General features: G+C 48.4%; 4 protein-coding genes across 4 annotated transcripts; 1 reads left to right on the top strand and 3 right to left on the bottom strand.

Annotated features, from left to right (window-relative positions):
- Nucleotides 1–666: 666 nt before the first annotated feature.
- Nucleotides 667–8,726, bottom strand: ALT_9395 (putative ABC multidrug transporter; the record flags this gene model as incomplete). The annotated part of the gene is made up of 13 exons (XM_033559373.2): nt 667–750; nt 801–896; nt 948–2,573; nt 2,630–3,054; nt 3,146–3,275; nt 3,986–4,090; nt 4,141–4,483; nt 4,550–5,337; nt 5,395–5,873; nt 5,934–6,546; nt 6,604–6,813; nt 6,868–8,194; nt 8,266–8,726. The coding sequence occupies 13 exons, from the start codon at nt 8,724–8,726 to the stop codon at nt 667–669; spliced, it is 6,687 nt and encodes a 2,228-aa protein (XP_033415264.2).
- Nucleotides 8,727–13,452: 4,726 nt separating this feature from the next.
- Nucleotides 13,453–15,238, top strand: ALT_9394 (chromate transporter; the record flags this gene model as incomplete). The annotated part of the gene is made up of 4 exons (XM_033559372.1): nt 13,453–13,698; nt 13,756–13,877; nt 13,959–14,536; nt 14,610–15,238. 4 exons carry the CDS (start codon nt 13,453–13,455, stop codon nt 15,236–15,238), a joined length of 1,575 nt encoding a protein of 524 aa, XP_033415263.1.
- A 383-nt stretch (nt 15,239–15,621) lies between these two features.
- Nucleotides 15,622–16,508, bottom strand: ALT_9393 (soma ferritin; the record flags this gene model as incomplete). Its single annotated transcript, XM_033559371.1, has 3 exons — nt 15,622–16,150; nt 16,229–16,332; nt 16,413–16,508. 3 exons carry the CDS (start codon nt 16,506–16,508, stop codon nt 15,622–15,624), a joined length of 729 nt encoding a protein of 242 aa, XP_033415262.1.
- A 2,658-nt stretch (nt 16,509–19,166) lies between these two features.
- On the bottom strand, nt 19,167–20,403 carry ALT_9392 (glycosyltransferase family 8 protein; the record flags this gene model as incomplete). The annotated part of the gene is made up of 2 exons (XM_033559370.2): nt 19,167–19,849; nt 19,932–20,403. 2 exons carry the CDS (start codon nt 20,401–20,403, stop codon nt 19,167–19,169), a joined length of 1,155 nt encoding a protein of 384 aa, XP_033415261.2.
- Nucleotides 20,404–20,704: the final 301 nt, after the last annotated feature.

Genomic DNA, 20,704 nt, shown 5'->3' with positions numbered 1-20,704 from the left:
GCGATATTTCCTCCGTTGGGGTACAGGGATTAGCAAAGAAGTTCCACCAATGAAGGTTCACATGTGCATGAAACAAGCATTGTACGGTGATGATTATATCATCCCTTCAATCATGATAGTCTTGTCATTGACTCATTAGTGCGCATACGGAGGGCAGAGAATACCGTCGAATGACGTCGCAATCGCTATAGCTGCTGGAGCCGCGGCGGCGACTGCGACAGCATGCGTCAACAGTCAGACACCAAACGCCTTTCTCCTGGGATATTATTCAAACCCTGGTATTGTGTGCAGCTGTACGGCATTTTCATCATTTATGATAATAATCATCAGTGGTGAAGAAAAATGTTCTTTGGGACGAAGCAACGACATAGCCCGAGGGCCCTTGTGAGGCAACGACTATACTGAACGAAATATATGCAGAACTCGATGGTGTAAAAGAGCTGCTGGAGCCTATGATTGCCCAACTTTTATACTCGGTATCAGTGCACAGTAGCTTCCCCTGCCGAGATGACTGACTTGTATCGCAGGCGAGGAAAGCTTTGTTTCATCTATCATGGGACCTAACCGAGCGGTTTCTGTATATTAAGCTAGTTGAAAATTTCCCAGTCGAAGATCGCAAGTTAACTCCTTGATTCATAAACACCTTCCTTCATGCACGCTAGTTGCTTAAAGCCCGGAGAAGAAATCGTTATTCCAAATTTCGGGAGCTCCATAGTCGGCCATGTCGAAAAGGGTTCCAAAGTCCATCGGCTAGTTTGTCAGCTTCTAAGTCGATTCAACCATCTGCCACAGGGTCTTACCGAAATGTCCTCCATGGAGCTAGGGACGAAAGACATAGGGTCAAAGGGCAAATCGAGAGGCGTACCCGCAGTGAGCCCAGGCGTTGAAATACTGGCCTAGTCCCGAATTAGTAATAGCTGCTGTGTTGCGAAGCTGCAACCACTCACTTCCTTTGTGCTGTTTTCATCTTGCTTGCGTACGTCGGCCCAAGGCACCCCGCTCATCAGTAAATGGCAATCTCTGATGGCGTTTGTACCAGCTTGATCCATAATCATGAAGGGATCCTCCCCTTTCAAGCGCGCCTTGACAGATGCAAGTGTGAGATTTAGGAAGAGGTACGGCTTACAACCCCTTCCACCTGGAGCAATGCGACTGCCGAAGACATTAAGGGTGTTCTCAACTGCACGTACCATGACAGCTTGCTGGGATTCCGCCATGTCGTTGAGAGACCTTAAGACGCTGCCTTGGCCTGAGAACATGGACTTTGACCGCAAATACTCGTCAGCCTGCAGAACTAGCTCCACGCACACCATTATCGCCGCATGGAATAGCTCTTCACGGAACATTCCGCCGGTCAAATGTCCAAGGTGAGGATGGGGCTGTGCTTCGGTAACGTCAAGAGGGGGCTCCAGCAAGGAGAGCATATCTAGAGCCGAGTCGAGGCAAATCTTTCGTGAGTAGGAGAATTTGGGGGTTCGCATGATACTGAGGCAAAAAGGGCGATGGAGGGCTAGCAAATGCCTTCGTATTAGGAAAATGAAAAACGACTTGGTGAATGCGGGATTCTCAACACCCGGTATATGCGACGGATATCCGTCGCTCGGGAACAGTTCCAAAGCATCATTCAGAGACTGCATGAGCTCCTCGCTCAAGCGCAGAGCCTCGTCATACGAGATTGTGAATCTCAGGCGATTGACGAGCTTTGCTATGTGTACTCGCACGGGCAATGAACGCGAAAGTAGAACCTGAAAGCTGCTCCGAGTGAGGATGTCGGGATCTTTGGGAGGGGGATCTTCTGTCATACTTTCGATCAGATCTGCGTCATCATAGTTGGACGGTGGATCGCAATCGTACTCCTCCAGGTCAATCGTTGGCGGCATCCCTCCATCCATCGACGATTGTAGGTCTAACTCTAGTATGGTAGCCCACAAACGGCGGCGCATTTCTGCCCAGAATCTAGACAGCTTCTGAAAGCGCAACGGGTTCCGGTGTAAGCCCATGGACATGGCTGATCGTATTAACGAGCCAGATGATATCCAAATGGTATCCCCATCAAAAGCGATTGCTTGGCGCGCAATCAACAGCAGACAATGGACTTGCAACATATCAAAGTTGGTGTTCCGAGTCGCAAATGACGTTGCGCTCCATGTCTGGACAGCTTCAATCCAATGTATTGTAGTACTCGCAATTGAATCTTTGCCGTTGATCTTTGTTGTCGGGCTGTAAAAACAACTGCTAGCGGCCATCAAAAGCAAAAGCTTGGCCAAGAAAACCATATCGGGGTTCTGGGGTGCAATCCAGTAATCTTCATACTGCTTCAGAAAGGTTGGTATATGCAGGATGCGATATGTGGTTTCAAAATTGGACAAGTACAACTGGACTAGCTCATCAGCGACTCGGCGAGGAGGAAGCAGGTCCACAAAAGAAGAAGCCTGCTCCTGACGCACACGTTGCTGCTGTTCTTGTCTTTGCTTGAGCCACATTTCTTTCTGAAATTGTTTCAGAGATCCAAACTCGGAATCTTTCTTATGTTTGGATTTGCGCTGCCTCAAGAAATCACCCACATCCCGAAACTACAAGAACTTAGCCCGGAGGGATACACCAACCGACAGGAGTGCTAGCAACTTACGAATGAAAGGGCCAAGACAGAGTGCGAGCGACCACAGTACCTAGTGTTAGACTTTTTTCCCCGAAAGGACGCCCATGGGAGAGATCTGATGTCTTCGCTGAGATAGCGTTCGTCTCCCGTTGTACGGTGTCCCGATTCTAAGACGATCGAGGGTACGGTCCCGAGGGTCTCTGGAGTTTGAATCGAGCTGGCCTTTGCCAATGCATTTTCTAGTGTCAGAACTCGCTTACGCAGCTCTTGCATCTCATCAGAGCGGCTTTTAGGCTTTGTAGCCCTGGTCGGAAAGGGTTGGTGCTTGGAGTCGAAGACATAGACACCACTATAAACAGGACTGCCGCGATCTGCGGACGCCCGAGCACGGTCATTGACAGTTGTGTCTCGATCTTCAGCGCGTCGGACTCTTGATAGCGAGCCAGCGTGAGTTCCTACATAGATGCACTGATCTGGAGTCTTGGACTTGATGCATTGGCTGCATGGCAATGCTCGATCACATTTGAGCTTTCGCCGTCTGCACACGGTGCATGACAGCGGTGGTCTGCGCCGACGTGCTGCGGATTTGGGCGATGACCTTGACTGCTCCATATGAGGTGACGACTCCTCGTCGGCGTCCATCTTTGAATTGCGACGGAATCAGTACGTCGATGACCTATGACCCTGCAGGCGTGGTTTTCACGGTGATGCTTAGCTCAGGGGCCATTCAACGGTCGCCGATGTTAGAATAACTGGTAATGGTCCAACAGTCATGGAGACTAGACCCACCAAGAGCTTATCTGATCGACTCTGTACCCCTAAAGATGACTCAGTCTGATCGAATTTTGAACTGTCCTGATGGTCGTTGCCTGTAATGCTGACTGCGAAGGGAATCGGCGATTATTGTCGTTGCATCTCGGAGTTACTAAAGGCAGTAGTTTCCGGGAGTCGGCATTCCCTTCGGATGTGCCGGTTACAGTAATAAAGTCCGCCTTCGGACTTTCAGGGTCCTGTCAGCGCTGAATGGATGCTCGCATTATTGCATAGCAGTTATGAATTAGGATGACATTGTTTGTCCTGAGTGCGAGATTGTTCCTTCTTTGGCCAGTCAACCCTATTTATTAAATTATACAAACGATCCAGTTACAGGTCTCCAGCTGGGCTTTACTCCTCACCCTATGAACAGGCAGCGCGAGTGAATTCAGTATCACTTTCAGGACAATGTTCCATAGTCATACTGTGTTGGCCTACAATGCTATATTCAAAACAAAAAATCCAAAAAAGAGTGCCCTCGCAGGAACGAGTCAGTCAGAAATAATCCTGTTGACAGAAGACAGTGGACACCCTCCGCTGTCAACGCCACAAGGGCTTCATAACCGAGCGCACATAAACCAGTACATAGACCATGAGGTAATTTGAGATGACAAATGCGGTGAATATACCAAAATAAGGCCAGATTTTGGACTCGTCTAGACCGATCTCCGAGAGATACTGGTGGAGTTAGCAACCTTTCCTTTAATTCGGGACCAAATAAGACTCACATCATCACCTCGACTATACTTGCAGTATCCGCAGTGGCCACGACCATCTGGATTTGAGAGATAACCGCTGCCCGTACTGGACAACCAGGCCATCGCATACTTGCCGCACGTCATGTTGGGCGGGCTCTCGAAAACAACTAATTCATCTTGACTGCAGACAACGGGCATACCACGTAGAACAGACGTTAATACCCCACCTATCCAGTAAGTGAACGGCGTGACATAGTACATCGTGTACTTCCAGAACACAGGCATGTTCTTGTGTGGCTGCAAGATGCCATTGAACAGCTCGCACATGATGATGAAAAATGGCATAAGAGTAGCAGCCACCATTGAATCCGCGCTGGATAGTTGTCAGACGGCCACGTACCTCTTTTTATCTCCCACAAGACTGATCCGAGACACTCACCTTAAAGCAGCGATCCATTGACCCCAGGACGTAGCGAAAAGGAAAAAAAGAAAGAACATCAAGAACGTATAAGCAGCTGCAAACCCCAGAGGAAGACCAACGAGGAAGTAATACAACACGTAGAATACCACTCCGCTGATTATCGCGTACGGTATTTCCGAGATTATCTGCGCGGTGCAAAATGCAACCCAGGAATACACTCCACTGGGTCCTTCCCGGGTCTTCCAGATATCACGGTTTAAAATGAATCGCATGGAAATTGCATTGATGAACTCCGGCACCAGCATCAGAACAAGAAAACATGAGAATGCTTTCGATTGCAGGTCTGTAGAGCTGTTTCCGATTTGCAAATATGTCAATCCGTTAATCAATGCATGGAAGAACGATGCGTAAAGCCGCGAATAGGGGTATTCGGGGCTCCGCCAGTACTGCCGAAGCGTGCGCTGCGTCAAAAGGCTGATCTGACAATACAGGGGCGGCATAGAATGAGTCTGTTTCGTGCTGTCACATTCAGTATTTAGTGACCTCCCCCTGTGGATGTTGGAGATCTCCTTTTTGAGGGAGTCAGCCTCAGCGGATCGATTCCATATGTCTGCCCAGTCCACCTTATAGTCGGTATCCCTGATGCCCCCGACAACGACTTCAATCAAGTAGTCTGCTGCGTTGGTGATTTGCTTGGGCTGGTCGCCATACTTCTTGAAATAATCAAATATGCAACGTCCGGATCTTCCGATTTCACCGAAATAGTAAGTTCGTCCGCCGGGGCTGAGGGCCAGGACTCTGTCAAACTATTGATTTTAGCAACCCACCAATCATCACCAGCGACATGGATTGTTGTGGCTCACTTGTTCGAATTGCTCTTGGTTTGCTTGATGGATGGTGCAAAGGATGGCTAATCCTTGGTCGGCCAGGCGCCGCAGAAGAGACACAATGCTCGATGCGCCTTGACTTCCCAGGCCACTGGTGGGTTCATCTAAAAAGAGCAGTAGCTCAGGTTTCGCACAGAGCTCCACTCCGATAGTGACCCTCTTCTTCTTCTCGATATCCAGAGATCCGATGATGGCGTTCTGGAAGTCAACCAGTTCAAGGGTATGCAAGACGGTATCCACGTAAGAGAGCTTATCTTGTTTCCGGACACATACAGGCTGACGAAGCAGTGCGGAAAACTCAAGAGCTTCTCGAACAGTGCTAGACTCGTCATGAACATCCATCTGCTGGCAATATCCGATATTGCGTTTGAAAGATTCGTCAACGGGATGTCCATCCACGCTCATGTTGCCAGACAATGTCCCTGATGCCTGTCTTTGCGTGAGAACAGTCAATACTTCCATAGTGTCAGTAATTCGGTAAACTTGAGTGCGAAAGCAGGTTCGCGGTATCTTACAAGTTGATTTGCCCGCCCCAGAGGCTCCTACAAGAGCCGTCAGCGTCCCGGGTCTGCAGTAGCCATTCACGTCATCCAACAGCTTCCGAGTCTCTTTCCCACATTGGACTTCGAGTTCAAGGTTCTTCCACGTAAACGTTGAAGAAGTACCTTTGACAGCTTGAACTGGCCGTTGGCAAGAAGGCTGGGTTGGGGGCGGGGCACTTCCAAGATCCTGTACAGGACCGTTCTCTTCGTCCTGGCTAGTCTTGAAATTGCACTGGCTGCGTTTGGCGCGCTTTCGGTATTGGATTGGCCCGGTGCTGCCTGGCTCCCAGTCAAGAGCTTCACTCAGCCAGCATGTAGCGGCAATGTAAACAAGTGTAAAAAGGCATAGGATCCCAAAGTTGCGCCACACATTCCGGTAATAAAAACCGTAATGCACGGCTAAATAATGATCGCCATCAACCGTAGTTGTCCCTGGCTGACTACCAGAAATACCACAAGTTTGATAAACAACATTATTATAGGTGTACCCTGAAGGTACAACTGCGCTCGGCGCACATGAGAATTTGGTGTTATGAAACTCTGCCGCCATCATTGCTTCGTATGTATATAGCGCCGGCGTAGTGTACTGGTTTTCGTTAGACCTTCGTTATCGCCTTAAAAGGTTATTCCGGATGGCGCTTACCGCTATCCACCCTACCCAAGGAACGTTACTCATCATCTTGTCCACAGAAAGCACATAGCCGCCAAAGACGATGCAAAACAGCACAGAGACCCCGCTGTAGCGCAATGCGACTTCGAAGTTCGATGATGCAGCAGCAAACAGCCTGAATTGGGCAGTCAGACAGATTGTGCACAGGTAAATGAAGAGAAAATCAATCCAAAAGGATCCGGCCTAAAGATTCAGGTCTTAGTGGACTGTGCAACAAGAAGTCCGCATGGAACATACACTTGCTTTCAATCCAGCCAGGAAGTAGACAACAATCAGAAACAAGAGCACGAGAAGGAAGACCAGGACAAGGTCCGCAAGAACCCTAGCCAGGCATACGGCACTTGGTCGTACAAAGGCAAACTTCTTTTGGCGACTGAGTATATCCCGGCCTTGCATTGCTTCTTCTAGCTCGGACATTTGAAGCCAAGCAAGCAAAATAGAGGAGTAGAATATCACACCTCCACGCGAGTACATGCCATCGGTGTTCTCTGGTAGCTCATAGAACATTGAGCCAATCAGCAGACCATAAATCACACATGAAATGAGCTTGATCAATAATGGCGAAATATGGCCTTTCACCTGCCACATCTGCCGCTTTCCACACAGAACCACTTGCCGAAACAGGGAGATGGTGTACGGAGACTTGGGGGAGACAAAACGAGACTTTTCGGTTCGTATCGTGCTCTTGAATTCCTTCAGGCTCCCACGATCGCAATCCGATTGCGATGTTCTCAATCCTTGAACGCCAGCCTGCTTTTCCTCATAGTTCCGAATGTCTTCCAGTATTCGATGGAAAGCCGCACTTTTTCGAAATGCATCCTCTAGTTCAATCGCTCCCTTTGGGGCGCGGTTTTCCCAACCAGGCCGGAACTTCCGTCGCTCAGGGGTTGTAATGCTGGTCAGAAAATCGGATACGGTTTGCATTTCCGCACATTGGTAGCCCAGATTCTCAAAGTACCCTTTCGCTTCGCACGCTGGACCTTGATAGAGCATTCGCCCTTCGTCAATGAGCAGAACCTTATCAACCAAATCAAAAATGGCGTCAGACGCTTGGTACAAGGTCAGTAGGGTCGCCTTTCCGCATGTGTCAGTCATAATCCGAAGACTGCGGACGTAGTCCAGCGCCGACGAGGCATCTAGGCCTCTAGTAGAATTATCCCAGCACACGACTGAGGAATCGGTTGCAAGTGATTCGATTATAGAGATTCGTTTTCGTTCTCCTCCAGAGACACCACGAATATACTCGTTCCCCACGAGGGTCTTCATGGTATGGGACATACCGAAAACCCTGCCGTAGATCTCGAGATATCGCGGGATTCGCTCTCGATACCTCTTGGGCGTCTTACTCTGAAGAGCAAATTCCAGTGTTTGCTGGACGTTGAGAGTGGGAAAATGCACATCGTCCTCTGGCACATAGATCACCTCGCCGCGGTAGTACTTCGTGACATCCTCCAAAGTCAGGCCTGAGTAATCGATATGCCCGGTCACCCCTAGGAAAGAAGAATGGTAGCCAGCAACTGTTCGAAGAAACGTTGAACACCCGGCTCCCGGTCTGCCTAAAACTCTAAGGGGAATTAGGCTATCCTTTCAATCTTCCTAAGACATATGCGAGCAACAAAGGGTATAAAGGCTTACAGCATGATTTCTCCGGTCCGAGCTACGCCAGAAAAATCTCGAATAAGAGGGCGTCCATCTTGGGGCTTTCTAGGCGAAAACAGGGGCTGTATTGTCCATTCATAGACATCTTGTAGTGTTAGGGTACGCCACAGAGCTGTTCCTAATGTCTTCACAGTCGTATGAGCTTCACCAGCTCCCCATGTTGTTATTGACTGGAAGCAAACACCAAGACTCGACTTTCTCCTTCCAGCTCGAAGTTCTGCTTCCAAGAAGTTGTCGAACGAGGAATGGGGCTCCGGATGTTGACCAACTCCCAGGTGACTCCGTCCTGTCAGGGTGCGATGAATCTCAGCAATGGCATCCTCATCCTCTCGTGATGAAAGAACATGCGATCTTGAAGCCACCTCCGCTTGAGTTCTGACTTCATGAGAGGCGTCAACCGGTGTACCACCAAGGTGTTGGGGAAGGTGGGCTGGCATGCCGAACAAACTTTTGGAGCGCAACAGCCTTGTCGGTACAAAAAAGACCTTCGCGTCTGACCGGGAAGAAAAGACAGTTTCAGAAACGGGGAAACATCATTTATATTCATCGTATGTCATCGAGAAAATTGCAAGAGGCACGCATATTGCGCTCTTCCTACCAAAGAGGAAGCCAAGCCTCGATATACCAGAGGTGTATATTTCATCATTATGGATTCAACAACAGATTGATACCTTCGGCGTATAGTGGAGTGCTAACTGGGCCTTTTGCAAGGCAACCAAGTCCTCTATTTGCTAGATCACGGAGAACAAGACAGAGACAGCCCGATTTTGCACTGTGTCCATTCTTGGCAGGTCGGATGAGAAAAATCTGAGATAAGCCTAACTGCCTTATACAGAGGAAAGTAGGTTAGAGATGTGGATAACAATGGGAACTGCTGATGGTCATGACTACCAAAAAGGCAGCCAAGACGAGAGGTGGACGATTCTTCGACTCGCACTTGCGCCACGCGTTGTTCCCCACCGTCCCATACCCCGTTCAAATCAGGACTCGAGTCTCCGAGACTCGCGCCTCGGGGCTAAGGCTGCACCGTTCAGGGATAGAAAGACCCATACGGATGAATCATGAACATGACACCTGATGATAATTTTTTGTTTTTAGGAACACATCCAACGGGCGGGACATTCGGATATCGGAAGACTTGGGGTTGGGCAATTCGTTCGCCGGACCCCGCGGAACCCGCTATTATATATGTTTACAGCGTCCGACGAGAGGTCAATCATTAGACTCGATCAATTTCCTTCATAGATTCTACTCTCTTTGCATAATTATTGAAGATGCACCATTGTATCTAAGATGAGATTCTTCCCGTCCTAAGGCCAGTTCAGCCTGCTTAAACAATTTACAAAGCAAATGTCAACATTGAATTTTCATGCAAAAGCACAAAATCAACAACCCACAATATCTTTGCGCTGCTTTCGCGCTTCTTGAAAAGTACAATCTGTCCTTGTGTTTGTTTCAGCCGTAGGATTACTTCATAGATCCACTCAAAGAAGACCTTCCTCAAACAAAACCCATTCTTCGCACCGTATATCAAAGTCGAAGCATGCCTCGCGAACTATTTTCCTTAGTCGCCTGCAGGCTCGTTTGAATGCGGACCGATACAGGAGGTTTGAATGTACATCTTCATCACTGTCGAATCTTTCTGAGAGACCGAACATTCCATTAGGTGGTGATGACTGAGGCTGTAACACGACCAACGCGAGAGAATCTAGGCTGTCGAAGCTGCGTTTTGTCAAATTTGTCATCAACCTTGCCACAGGGTGTTCACAGGCACGAATGACCAAATGCCCCAGTGAGTCGGGTAATTCTGGGTTGTCGGTTAAGAGGCACTGTTCGATCTCTAGGTGCTGGAGGTTGATAAACAAGGCGAAGGACTCAATCTTCGGATAGTCGTCCCAGTGTAGCCCCCACCCCCGCAGATCCAGATCAAGAATGATAAATTCAAGGTTTTCACTTTGTGAATTGAGGATGGCAGCGAGGTCTGAAGGTTCAACAAGACTTGGAGTCTCAGAATCAATCTCGTAGATCAATGTTTTGAGACCCTTGCATGCGTATATGAGGGTTGTCAGAAGGTTCGTATCTAAACACGTCCGAGTAAGGGAGACTGATGCAATGTTGAGGGACTGCGATGAGTGCATGAAGCCTGAGTCACCAGCGCCCTGTACATCCAGGAGGGAAAGGGAAAAAGATTCGAGGCGCGGGGAACTCAAGAAGAGGGACAAGGTGTCTGCCTGAATGATATTCATCTGGCCCCAAGTTCCTCCAATATGGAGGCTCCTCAACTTTGACAGATACGGAGAAGCCAGGCTCTTTCGTATCGAAGGCATATATGGAGATCTCAGATCTTTCCAGTCTTCTTCTCCTAGCGTCAGATGAAGATGTTCAAGATTTGGTGCGTGAGTACAAAGTAGTACAATCAAAGGAGACACTTTCGCCCTCACTATAGATGAGAGGAACACCGCCTTGTTTTTCACGCAAAGACCTTGAACCGCATCAGCTAGTAGAGCTATGGTTTCTGATGTGAGAGTCTTCGACCATCTTTCAGGCGCCCGGGATTCCCAGGCTGAGGTGTTTACGATTATCTGACGAACGCAGGATCCAAGGTCGCGTCGAGAAAGAAGAGTTTGAGTGAAGGCTAGTAGAGAACACAAACCATCTCTGCTGTCGCTGGTCTTGTGACAACAATGACAGTGAAGTCCATTCAGGTATGTTTTGAAAAGTATCCGCTGGGTCGCTGCGTACAGCTGGCGGGAGGTTAGGCAAAGGGAGAGAAGGACTGGCCAGTCTTCAGCTGACTCAAAGAATCCGATGATGAAGAGGAGAATTTCCGCAGGTAAATCGAGAAGACTACCCATTGTAGAAAGAGATACGAATGAGTGGAGGGAGTAGGAGCAGGTATGGAAACAAAGTAGGCGTCGATGATGAGAAGATGGATGTCGGTGGCCTGGGGATGCGCATGTGTTTTGTTGCATCCTTGCCCCAGCCAGACACTCCACGCCCTGCGTCATGCCTCGACCGTGCGTGAGCTGGTAGGTCAATCCGCCAGCTTTTGCATATCTTCCGCTGAATTCTTCCTCTTCTGAAACTGTCTTCTTCTCGTATGTACGCATATTACTGCACAACATAGTCTCTTCGGATACAGGACACTGTATGATCATGCATCCTTCAAGTGTGATAGAATTGTCATGCAGCAAGCTGGGTGACCACCAGGTTCTGAAGTATCAGAGTAAGCAACCTTTCGTCATTCCCTTCTCTGGCTCCTTCGCTTTCTGCTTGGATGGCCCTCTCAAAGACACAATTGAATTGTATACACGAGGCTCGAAAGAACAGAGCTGACTTTACCTTTCACAATAGATGTATCGGAGGTCATCCGCATTGAATCTGTGGGCACCACAATCGGTATCCTGTGTTGCAAGCTGAGCTTCTCTCCTTGGAGCCTTTGGAAATCACCGTATCTGTTATTACGACGGTTGAGTGATAGTTTCCCTTGCTTGTCAATCGTTATTACCGAAGACCTGGTACTGATCTCATCTCGTGCTATGCCGTCGGACTCTGAATGTTAGCACATGAACCTTCTATAGTAGCAGGTGGCGCTGGAACCTGATCAGACCCAGCAAAAATGAACGACCTCAGCTACTTCGTACGCGGTTGAAGTGTTTCAGTATTCCAAACATCCGTATCAACATGATCAGAGCAAAGGAAATTTAAACAATGATATAGTCTGGGCCATTCTAGGGCAGATTGTTACTAGTCCAATGCCTATTGTGCCTACTCTTAGCACCCAGCACAAGGTTTGCCCATCCAACTCTGCTCTGATAACTGTGCCAGACCTTCTGGAGACTCTGGGGCTGAGCAACCACCGCAGTGACCGTCAGCTTGGACATAGTCCATTTGCACCATGGATCTCCTTTGGAACTTCCTGCATCATATAGATAACCACACGTGAGCACGTCTGACCAGAGCTGTAGTATATAGCGGATGTCTAATCATGACTAACGTTGGGTATGGAATCAGCATATTATTTCAAGATGTGCATAAGCATCATAGATTAGGGATGGGAATCTAAATATAGGCTCTTATTATCTAATAGGAGGGACTCTCCTATGGGTACGGGTCAAAGGTACAGCATTTTGCAGAAGGTTCAGGACACCGCAGCAGATGCTGCACTTATCTAAAGGCTCTCTAGCATTCCACCTTCTTCAAAAACATCATTGCGACCTATGTTAATCAGGAGCTCATGCAAGGACTCATCGCCATCGATCACCTCATCACTGCGCTTACCGTTCAGTACCCTAGCATCTGCAATTGGTGCCCCCCTGGACAACCAATGTTTTTGGCGGCAGCGGCCGCCCCGGAAACCTTGGTTCCAGCAATCTCGCAGGCAGTCATCATCGTTGCCCGTGGGACAGGTCACAGGAGCTGCGGGTATTGCACTGGGCGGAGGCTAGGTGACGCTCAACAGGATGGTAGCGAGTATGCTGGCGAAACGCATTGTAGTTTTTATAGTGTTATTCTGGTAGGAGATAAGGGGACTTAGAGGGGCACCTTGGTTGCTTCTGAGAGTGAAGACTCGGTAGACTATTTTCGCTGCTTATCTTTATCTGGAACGTGGAGAATGCCATGGTTTCGGACTTGAGGTGCTGCCTTTTTATACAATTCCACATCCCTTCAACTATGAGCAAGTGTTGAATCGGAAATTGGGGGGTTCAGCGCTGCCTTGCTTTGCCAGAATCTGGATTGCCATATGGACAATCCTTAGGGTATCTGTTGTCAGTCAAATGATCCGGTACATAAACACTCGGAGAAAAAGGGAGCTCATATAGAATTTTGTAGATGTATAATACCACTAGGCCAAAAAGGCGTCCCGACGACGTACTGGTCAGTCTAGGCTTCATATCCAGAATCTTATTACCCTGACAAGTTTATGCATTTCCCGGTCCAAGTATCTTGGCAAATTGTGACAAGCGGCGTGACACACTCCTCTCTTATGAATGGCCAGTTTTCTGGGCTGCCAAGGGACTATATCATACGGGGTGTAAAATAGGTATGGGTCTGTGAAATTTATGCTTAAAAGGAGGGAGAGACTGCGACGATATCAGTATTTATATTTATACTTTATTACCAACTGAATACTGACACATCGCTGGTTAGGATAGAACAAGGATGCAGCTGCCGCCGCCATTCTCGCGCTACCTTTCTTCGCTCCGCGCATTGAACCAGCGCGTACAAGAGAGGGCAGCTTCGGAGCAACGTAAAAAAAGTCTTTCTAGCCGATTGAGCGATGTGTTCTTACGAACATGGCATCTGGGTTTCACAGCTTTTGGAGGACCGCCGGTCCATTTCCAGATCTTTCACGATAAGTTTGTTGAAGGTAAAAGAGGACAGGAGAAATGGGCGGATGAGCAAACAGTTAGTGCTGAAACCAGCGAAGATGGGTACGATAGGCTGATCGGAATGACCTTGTAGTATCAAGAACTCTTTGCCATCTGTCAAGCTCTTCCCGGCCCTGCGAGCACGAAGATGCTTTTCTGCTTGACTTTATTGCATGCAGGCTTCATTCCAGCTGTGTTTGCTTTCCTTATATGGAGGTGAGCTCTCGACATTATTCTATCTTCCATGCATCATTCGAGGCGACACGCAACGAACAGCGCAGCTAATATCTAGTCTAGTCTTCCCGGAGCAGTTGGCATGTATGCACTCTCCCTCGGTGTACAAAATATGAATGACGTTCTGCCGGAAATTGCATATGCATTCCTTTCTGGCCTCAATGCTTCAACCGTGGGAATCATTGCTCTGGCAGCCGTCCAGCTAGCGGAAAAGGCAATAAAGGATAAGCTTACCCGCATTCTAGTCATCTTTGGCGCTTGTGCCGGCCTTTGCTACAATGCTCTTTGGTACTTTCCGCTTCTCATTGTTCTTGGTGGTCTGTCAGTCGTTGTCTGGGACGGTTGGATGAGCCAGTACATCCGTAAAACCAGTGCTAAATGGAGACGACGAAACAGCCACCCCGAAGAGGCAAGGCAGGAACTTGGTGCTCCTAACGAAAGGGAGCTTCAAGAGCAACAAGGCAGCCAGATGCGCAGCACTCCTTCTAATCAAGGCACAGTCCGGTCCCGGAAGACTGGACAGGCAGCATCTCTTCCAGAAACTGTTTCTGATCCGCAAACCGAGTCGTTGGAAGTCAGCGCTTCTCATGATCATATCATCCGCATCCGTGTCGGTATCACAGTCTGCGTCGTCTTCTTTGGTATGTTCCTCCCTTCCTCGCTCATCCTCCAGCTTTTCATATCTAGCCATGAGCCATGCTGACGCTAAACCAGCCTCCTTTATTGCAATTTTGGTGGCAAGAGCGGTCATCAACTCCCCACCACTTGCCCTGGACTTGTTCGCTAACATGTATCTGGCCGGAACAATCATCTTCGGAGGAGGTCCCGTGGTGATTCCTCTTCTGCGTTCTTACGTTGTTGATCCTGGCTGGGTATCCGGCAGAGATTTCCTGATTGGTCTGGCTCTTATTCAAGCATTTCCCGGCCCCAACTTCAATTTTGCTGTCTTTCTTGGAGCTCTCGCGCTTCAAAAGTCCCAGTTCCCGACTGTATTCGGCGCTTTCCTTGGCTACATCGGCATCTTCCTGCCTGGTATCACTTTGGCCGTTGCTGTGCAGAGTTTCTGGAGAGTGCTCCGTAAGAGAAAGTGGGTTGTCGACTGGCTTAGAGGAGTCAATGCTGCCGCCGTGGGTCTGGTCTTCACTGCTGTATACAGGCTGTGGGAGATTGGATATTTGACACCCCAAGCCAGTAATGGTCAGAGTCTTGCTCTTGAGCCATGGTGGGTCGTTGTTGCAACTGTTACTTATGCGGAGCATGCTTGGTTCAAGGTGCCTCCAGCGATCGCGATCTTCATTGGCGGTATTCTGGGTCTCTGCTGGTATGGTGCTGTTGGTCGTTAGCTCAGCTTTGTCTGAAACCAAATGGAATACAGTAGTATAAGGTGAATATGAATCCGAAGAAAGCCGGGAGGGAGAAATAAAAGTCATCTTCGCATATTCTTTGTTGGCCTACAAGGTGGATCATTCCAGTATGATATCACTCTATCACTCTACGTAATTGACTTTCCTTGGTCACAAGCCTTTTGAATTCACTGTCTGCTCTAGTCTTGAGACACGGAAATGCAAAAACGAACACAAATCCCAGCAACCAAGGTAAAACAACCAAAGCTAGGGCTGCAAGGCGTTAGATTAACCTCGAGCTTCGTCCCGCTCTTGTCTCACATCTTTAGGCGTAGGCCTACGTCAGCGAATGTACTCTGGACGAGCCATCGACATAGCGTTCTCTAACAGTGTCCTGCCTCCTTCGATGCGAGTTTGGTTCCCTCATGTTGTGTCTGAAGCGCCAGTCCCCCGCTGATCTTCTTTGTCACAGCCCTGATTCCTTCCTCGATGATATCAGGATCGTTCATAGACATCCAGGGGATGCAGCCATTATTATGACGCAATTCTGCGTCGAGATGGTATAGGCCTAGTCCGGGCTGCTTTGACACTCGGGTCACTTGTTGTAGGAGATCGCCCATGTTCTTTAAATGCTTCGCATGTTTCCGCAAGAAGCGCGACTCGATCGCGTTTACTATGGCGGTATCTTGGCATTTCTCAGCCAAAGTACACAGCTTTTCCAAGTCCACGAAAAGCTTTCTTTGGACATTGAAGGCCTCCCGGCAAGGGCCAACAGGCTCGACTGGTGAATCAGGCCATTCATATTTCGGAGCCTCGATGTTAGTTGGCTTACACCGACCTCCGCGGATAATCAGATATTTCTCTAGCCATTCCATATCGATCAAGCACTCCTTAGCGCTCCTGTGCCAAAGCCTGATTGACGGAATGAGGTCAATAATCCAGTATTGCAGGCCAGCTCCCAACCTAGGGAGGAACTATTAGGTGACATACATGGCAAATCCGTGCAGAGCAACGTTGGCTCGCGAACAGTCTGCTGCGAGCTTTCGATAAAACATCCAGCTTGTCAATTCTTCGTGAATATGACCTCTAATAGACTGAGAAATATAAGCCTTGGGTTTTCAAAAGGGAAATGCAATGATAGCAATCCAGGATCTCCCAACGGACACGGGTTTACCTCTTCTAGCTCGTTCGTAAATGTAGATGGCCGTAGCCATTGATCAAGGTCATGACCCGAGACTTCAGAGATGATCGCCCTAGCTTGTTCAGACATGATTGCTGTAGGTGAAGAAGTTCCTCTGCTTTATTTTAGATGCAATGCTTCGAGAATGTCCAAAAGTCTGAATATGTTTGGTTCCAGAGGGTAAATGTGGGAAACAGTGCAGCCTTGATATAGGCCACCGTCACGGAAATGCAGCCCCGAACAATCATCATGACATACAGTCCACGTATCACGAGTATAAGGTATATCATCAACAATACTTGCCGGCCATCATGGTTAGGGAGCGCGAAAGAGGCTCTAGTGAGGATGGCTCACGACGAAAAGGTCATCACAATAGCGTAACCGTTCCCCGAGAATGGCTGGCTGAAGCCCGGTCAATTCAATACCACACTTTTCCAACCTGAAGAACGGAGATTATCTCCATTTGTAGAGAGCAGCAACAGAAGAAGGGCATGTCGGAATTCGACTCCGGTGTTCCGTTCCAATGATGCAATAGGTGCATTAAGCATTCGAAAGAAGATATACCAAGGCTCGCGGAGGAGTATGCACTGTAATCGCGGGTCCAATTGACCCTTGGCTCTATATTTAGCTCTGTTTTAGTGCTGCCATCGAGCCTCCTTTCTGTTCAGGATCAAACATAGATCCCATAAGGCAGACTCTTTTTAGCACCTGACCTAGGAATATCCCTTAGCTGCACTCTTGTTCGCTCATCCTTAGATATATGGTACATTTATGTCCTTAGGCGACTTACTACTTAGATCCAGCAATTCAAAGTCAACTCTGCATATTCAATCCTGATGCTCGCTTCAGAAACTCAGATGAGTGTAGCTAGATGTCTCTCCCCTTCGCCTTCGGTCATTAAGTTTGACGTCATCATATAGACTATACATCCCTCCCAATGTTGACAACGGCCATGAGAAAGATATAGCAGTCAATAATGAACAGTCGTGTCTGAGTCTTGCTACCGATTAGTCCATGATTCCATAGGATGTTGGAAACATGTCGCATATACTCTATACTATTCCTACTACGCTAGAAATGGTTTAGTTTAGTTGTACCCCTTATCGTTTTATCTGTGACGTCATATCTCCATATGGTGGAATCAGGGCGGTGAAAGATGGCAGCATCAAACAAACAACCCTGAGCCTTTTTTAACCATCATGTTTTTGAGCCCCCAAGGTTCCCTCCTTGCACTTAATATCTGTTACATTTCCTTGTCTCCAGCGACACGACCGCTTACTTACCTCTAATTGATGGCCTCCAATGGTCAAGATGCTCCACAATGCCCTTATCCGGACCCATCACATCACATCTCGTAAAAAAGTGTCTGCCTTGAAACGAGCAGCTGACACGCACAACTGTTTCGTACTCCTCCGCTCTGGCGGTTGTCCAGGGATCATGTATGTTGAATCTCGGGATATGAACTCCGTGGAGTCGTGGGTCGATGTGGTGCGTAACCTGCGCTACAAGGATTTCCAGCTTGTTAGCCGGCCAGGAGCGGTAATAAGAGACGATCAAACCGGATATTCGAAGTCAGACAGACGTTCTCAAAGCTCAGATACTCCAACTATACCGCACGTAGGACTATCTGAAGTTGAGTCCGTCAAGGAATTTGGGAGTATTATGGAGCAGCGAGGTATCTGGCAGTGGTGGAGGAAGGCAATGGGTTACCTGAGCTGAATGTTGATGATTGATCTTGAGTGCTAGATCTTGCCTTCAATACGCGCAGCTCCCAATCGTTGTTGGACTGCTGTCATTTGAAAACGTGCCGCATGGTTCTTGCAGCCGTATTCTTGCGGTGATATCCTCCTTGCGGCGGTGGTGACGAATACTCCTGGTCCTGGGGACTTATAAGTGCCCTGGCATGCATGACAGATTCGCAGCAGGAGACTTGAACGTCAATCCTAATAACAAACGTCTAGAACTGTCAAGCCTACTTGCCATGGTTGGGGTCGCCGACACGCTCTGCTTCAAATCAACAAGTCTTCCGCGCTTTCGCATCAGGCACTGTACTTGTTAAGCTTATATCCAAACGGTTTCGATCATACCCCACGCTGGCTGTGCCTACAGAGCCAGTGATTCTGACTTTTAGCTCACTTCCTAGTGACTTACCGCCCACAAGATAGTCAACAAGAGTCTTATGGCCTCTGCAACTGGTACCTCCATACTACGCATGGCTATCAATACTAAACCATATTAATCAACATATCACCATATGCTATCCGACTTTGCAGGTTTCGGAGGGCCTTCAAGTTCTGTGCCACCCGGTCATTTCGAGCAGCCGGGCAAGCTTGCTCGTGGTCGTTCTTGTCCACTAAGTTTATACTCACTCAATATCCGAGAGTTAACAGCTCTTGCATTCACCTCGGTGGTTTATTTTTGTTTTGCCCTTCTTAGAAGGTACAATACAGTCAGATTGTCTGCATTGCTTCTTTGGTAGCGGTAACTGTCGAATTGAATTCACAAAAAAGCACCAAAGATCCGTTGTCTGGATATATACATTGGATGATGATTGGTCTATGTAACAAAGCAAATTGGCACTGCGTATGCCTGACCCTGAACGCCGTTCCATATGTCGCGAATGAAAATATGATAGCTACAGAAGAATCCGTAAAAAGCCGAGGAGATGGTCCTAGTGAGGCCTCTCTATTGGAGGCCAATCGGGAGCAGGGTAACTAAGTAGTTTACAAATGTCCTATATAAACCAGATTAGCGAAATATTGTATGAATCGTGCGAATCTTTGCGCAAACCTTTCGTCTTTGACGGAAGTCTTGGTAGAGTGACTTCCATACCTCCCGATCACGGCACCCCCTTTCTTGCACTGTGCCCGGTTTATAGTCACACTTGGGTAGAATCTCAGCAAGCAGCTTCTGGTTTGAAAGCACCCAGGGTTTTGGTAAAGGCCAGTCAGAGAAGTGCACAAGTTTGGCTTCTGCCAGGACCTTGTCAGGATCCCAAGTCTCATAGTCATTTCCAAAGAAATTTCGGTGATCTTTTTTGCGGAACTCGCCGGTAACTAGGCCGTACTGCCGATGCGGAAGCACCAAGGCCGAATCTGCATAGCGATTATTCAACAGCTCCATATCATATCTCTGTGTCTCATTCGAATCAACTTCCACTTGACCGTGGAGGGCTGGCTGAGCACTCTCCATGAGGGCTTTGAATTCGCGATAAGAGGGTTCAATCACGATCAGCAGGGACGATAGTTGCTTTGTATCCGGGAGCGCCCAGTAAGCCCGAGGCATAGCGGCTTTGGCTGGTGGGAGGAAAAAGAGTTCATCCATACTCTGGAGAACGGTAACGTCGGAATCAATGTGTATGACGCGATCGTATTCTGTTTCGCCGAATGCGAGCAGTTTCGCAATACTCTTATCCCAAGATTCGCCAGAGCCTGTGTCGATTGTTATCAGAGTTAGACCAGCTCTGCTTTTGACGAAAAGCCGAATTGCGGTTCTGAACCCGGACTCACGTACCTCCTCCAGCCTTGATCATTTCCGCACTAATAGGTACCAGCAACGCCTTGTACTTCTCCTTGGCGAGCTCTAGCAACTGGCTGTCCCTGTCATGGTCATCTGCAACGAACAGATCCCAGTCTTCGGGATAGAAAAGAACTCTATCCGCTCGGCTACCTAATCGCTCCAGAGCTTCGAACACCATCACGGCGTTACACAGATATGCGCTCGACGTCGCATACTGACTGTAGGCGTAACGCGACCAATCGACTTTAGTATAGTCGATATGCGAAACAGGAGAAGACGAAGGGGCTTCACGGCGAAACCAGAGTATCAGAATGATGAAGACTGCGAAGAAAATCCAGGTCCGAATGCGTCTTAGTTGCCGCTTCGCAACCGCAAGACATGGCTCGTCGGGGATATCAAAGAAATCCGCTTCTGAAGACCCAGAACCCCTGCGGTAGGGAAGGAGGGTCGCCTTTTTGTTTCCCATTGATCATGAATTACCGAATAGTGAGAACCAGGGAACCATTCTGGCGTTGTTAACACACATGGCTCAATTTCAGACAGGCAAACACTCGTCATGGCCTTAACAAGATCTGCGGACTGGGCCATTTCCAATCACCATGCACGTGACGAACCTCCAACAGTATTAGCGCCGCCCTGTGTGTCAAGATGCGACTCGCGTCCTTACTTTGTTTATCTCTGTTTCAGATGTCGGTCGTATTTCACTCTAACGGTTCTACACATCAAGCGTATAACAGGTCTTCAACTTGCAAGTTCAAATGAGGGAC

This window comes from Aspergillus lentulus, assembly GCF_001445615.1.
Source record: "Aspergillus lentulus DNA, contig: Alt17, strain: IFM 54703, whole genome shotgun sequence".
NCBI lineage: Eukaryota > Fungi > Ascomycota > Eurotiomycetes > Eurotiales > Aspergillaceae > Aspergillus > Aspergillus lentulus.
The sequence above is the reverse complement of the archived record's forward strand: the minus strand, read 5'-3'. Positions and strand labels throughout refer to the sequence as shown.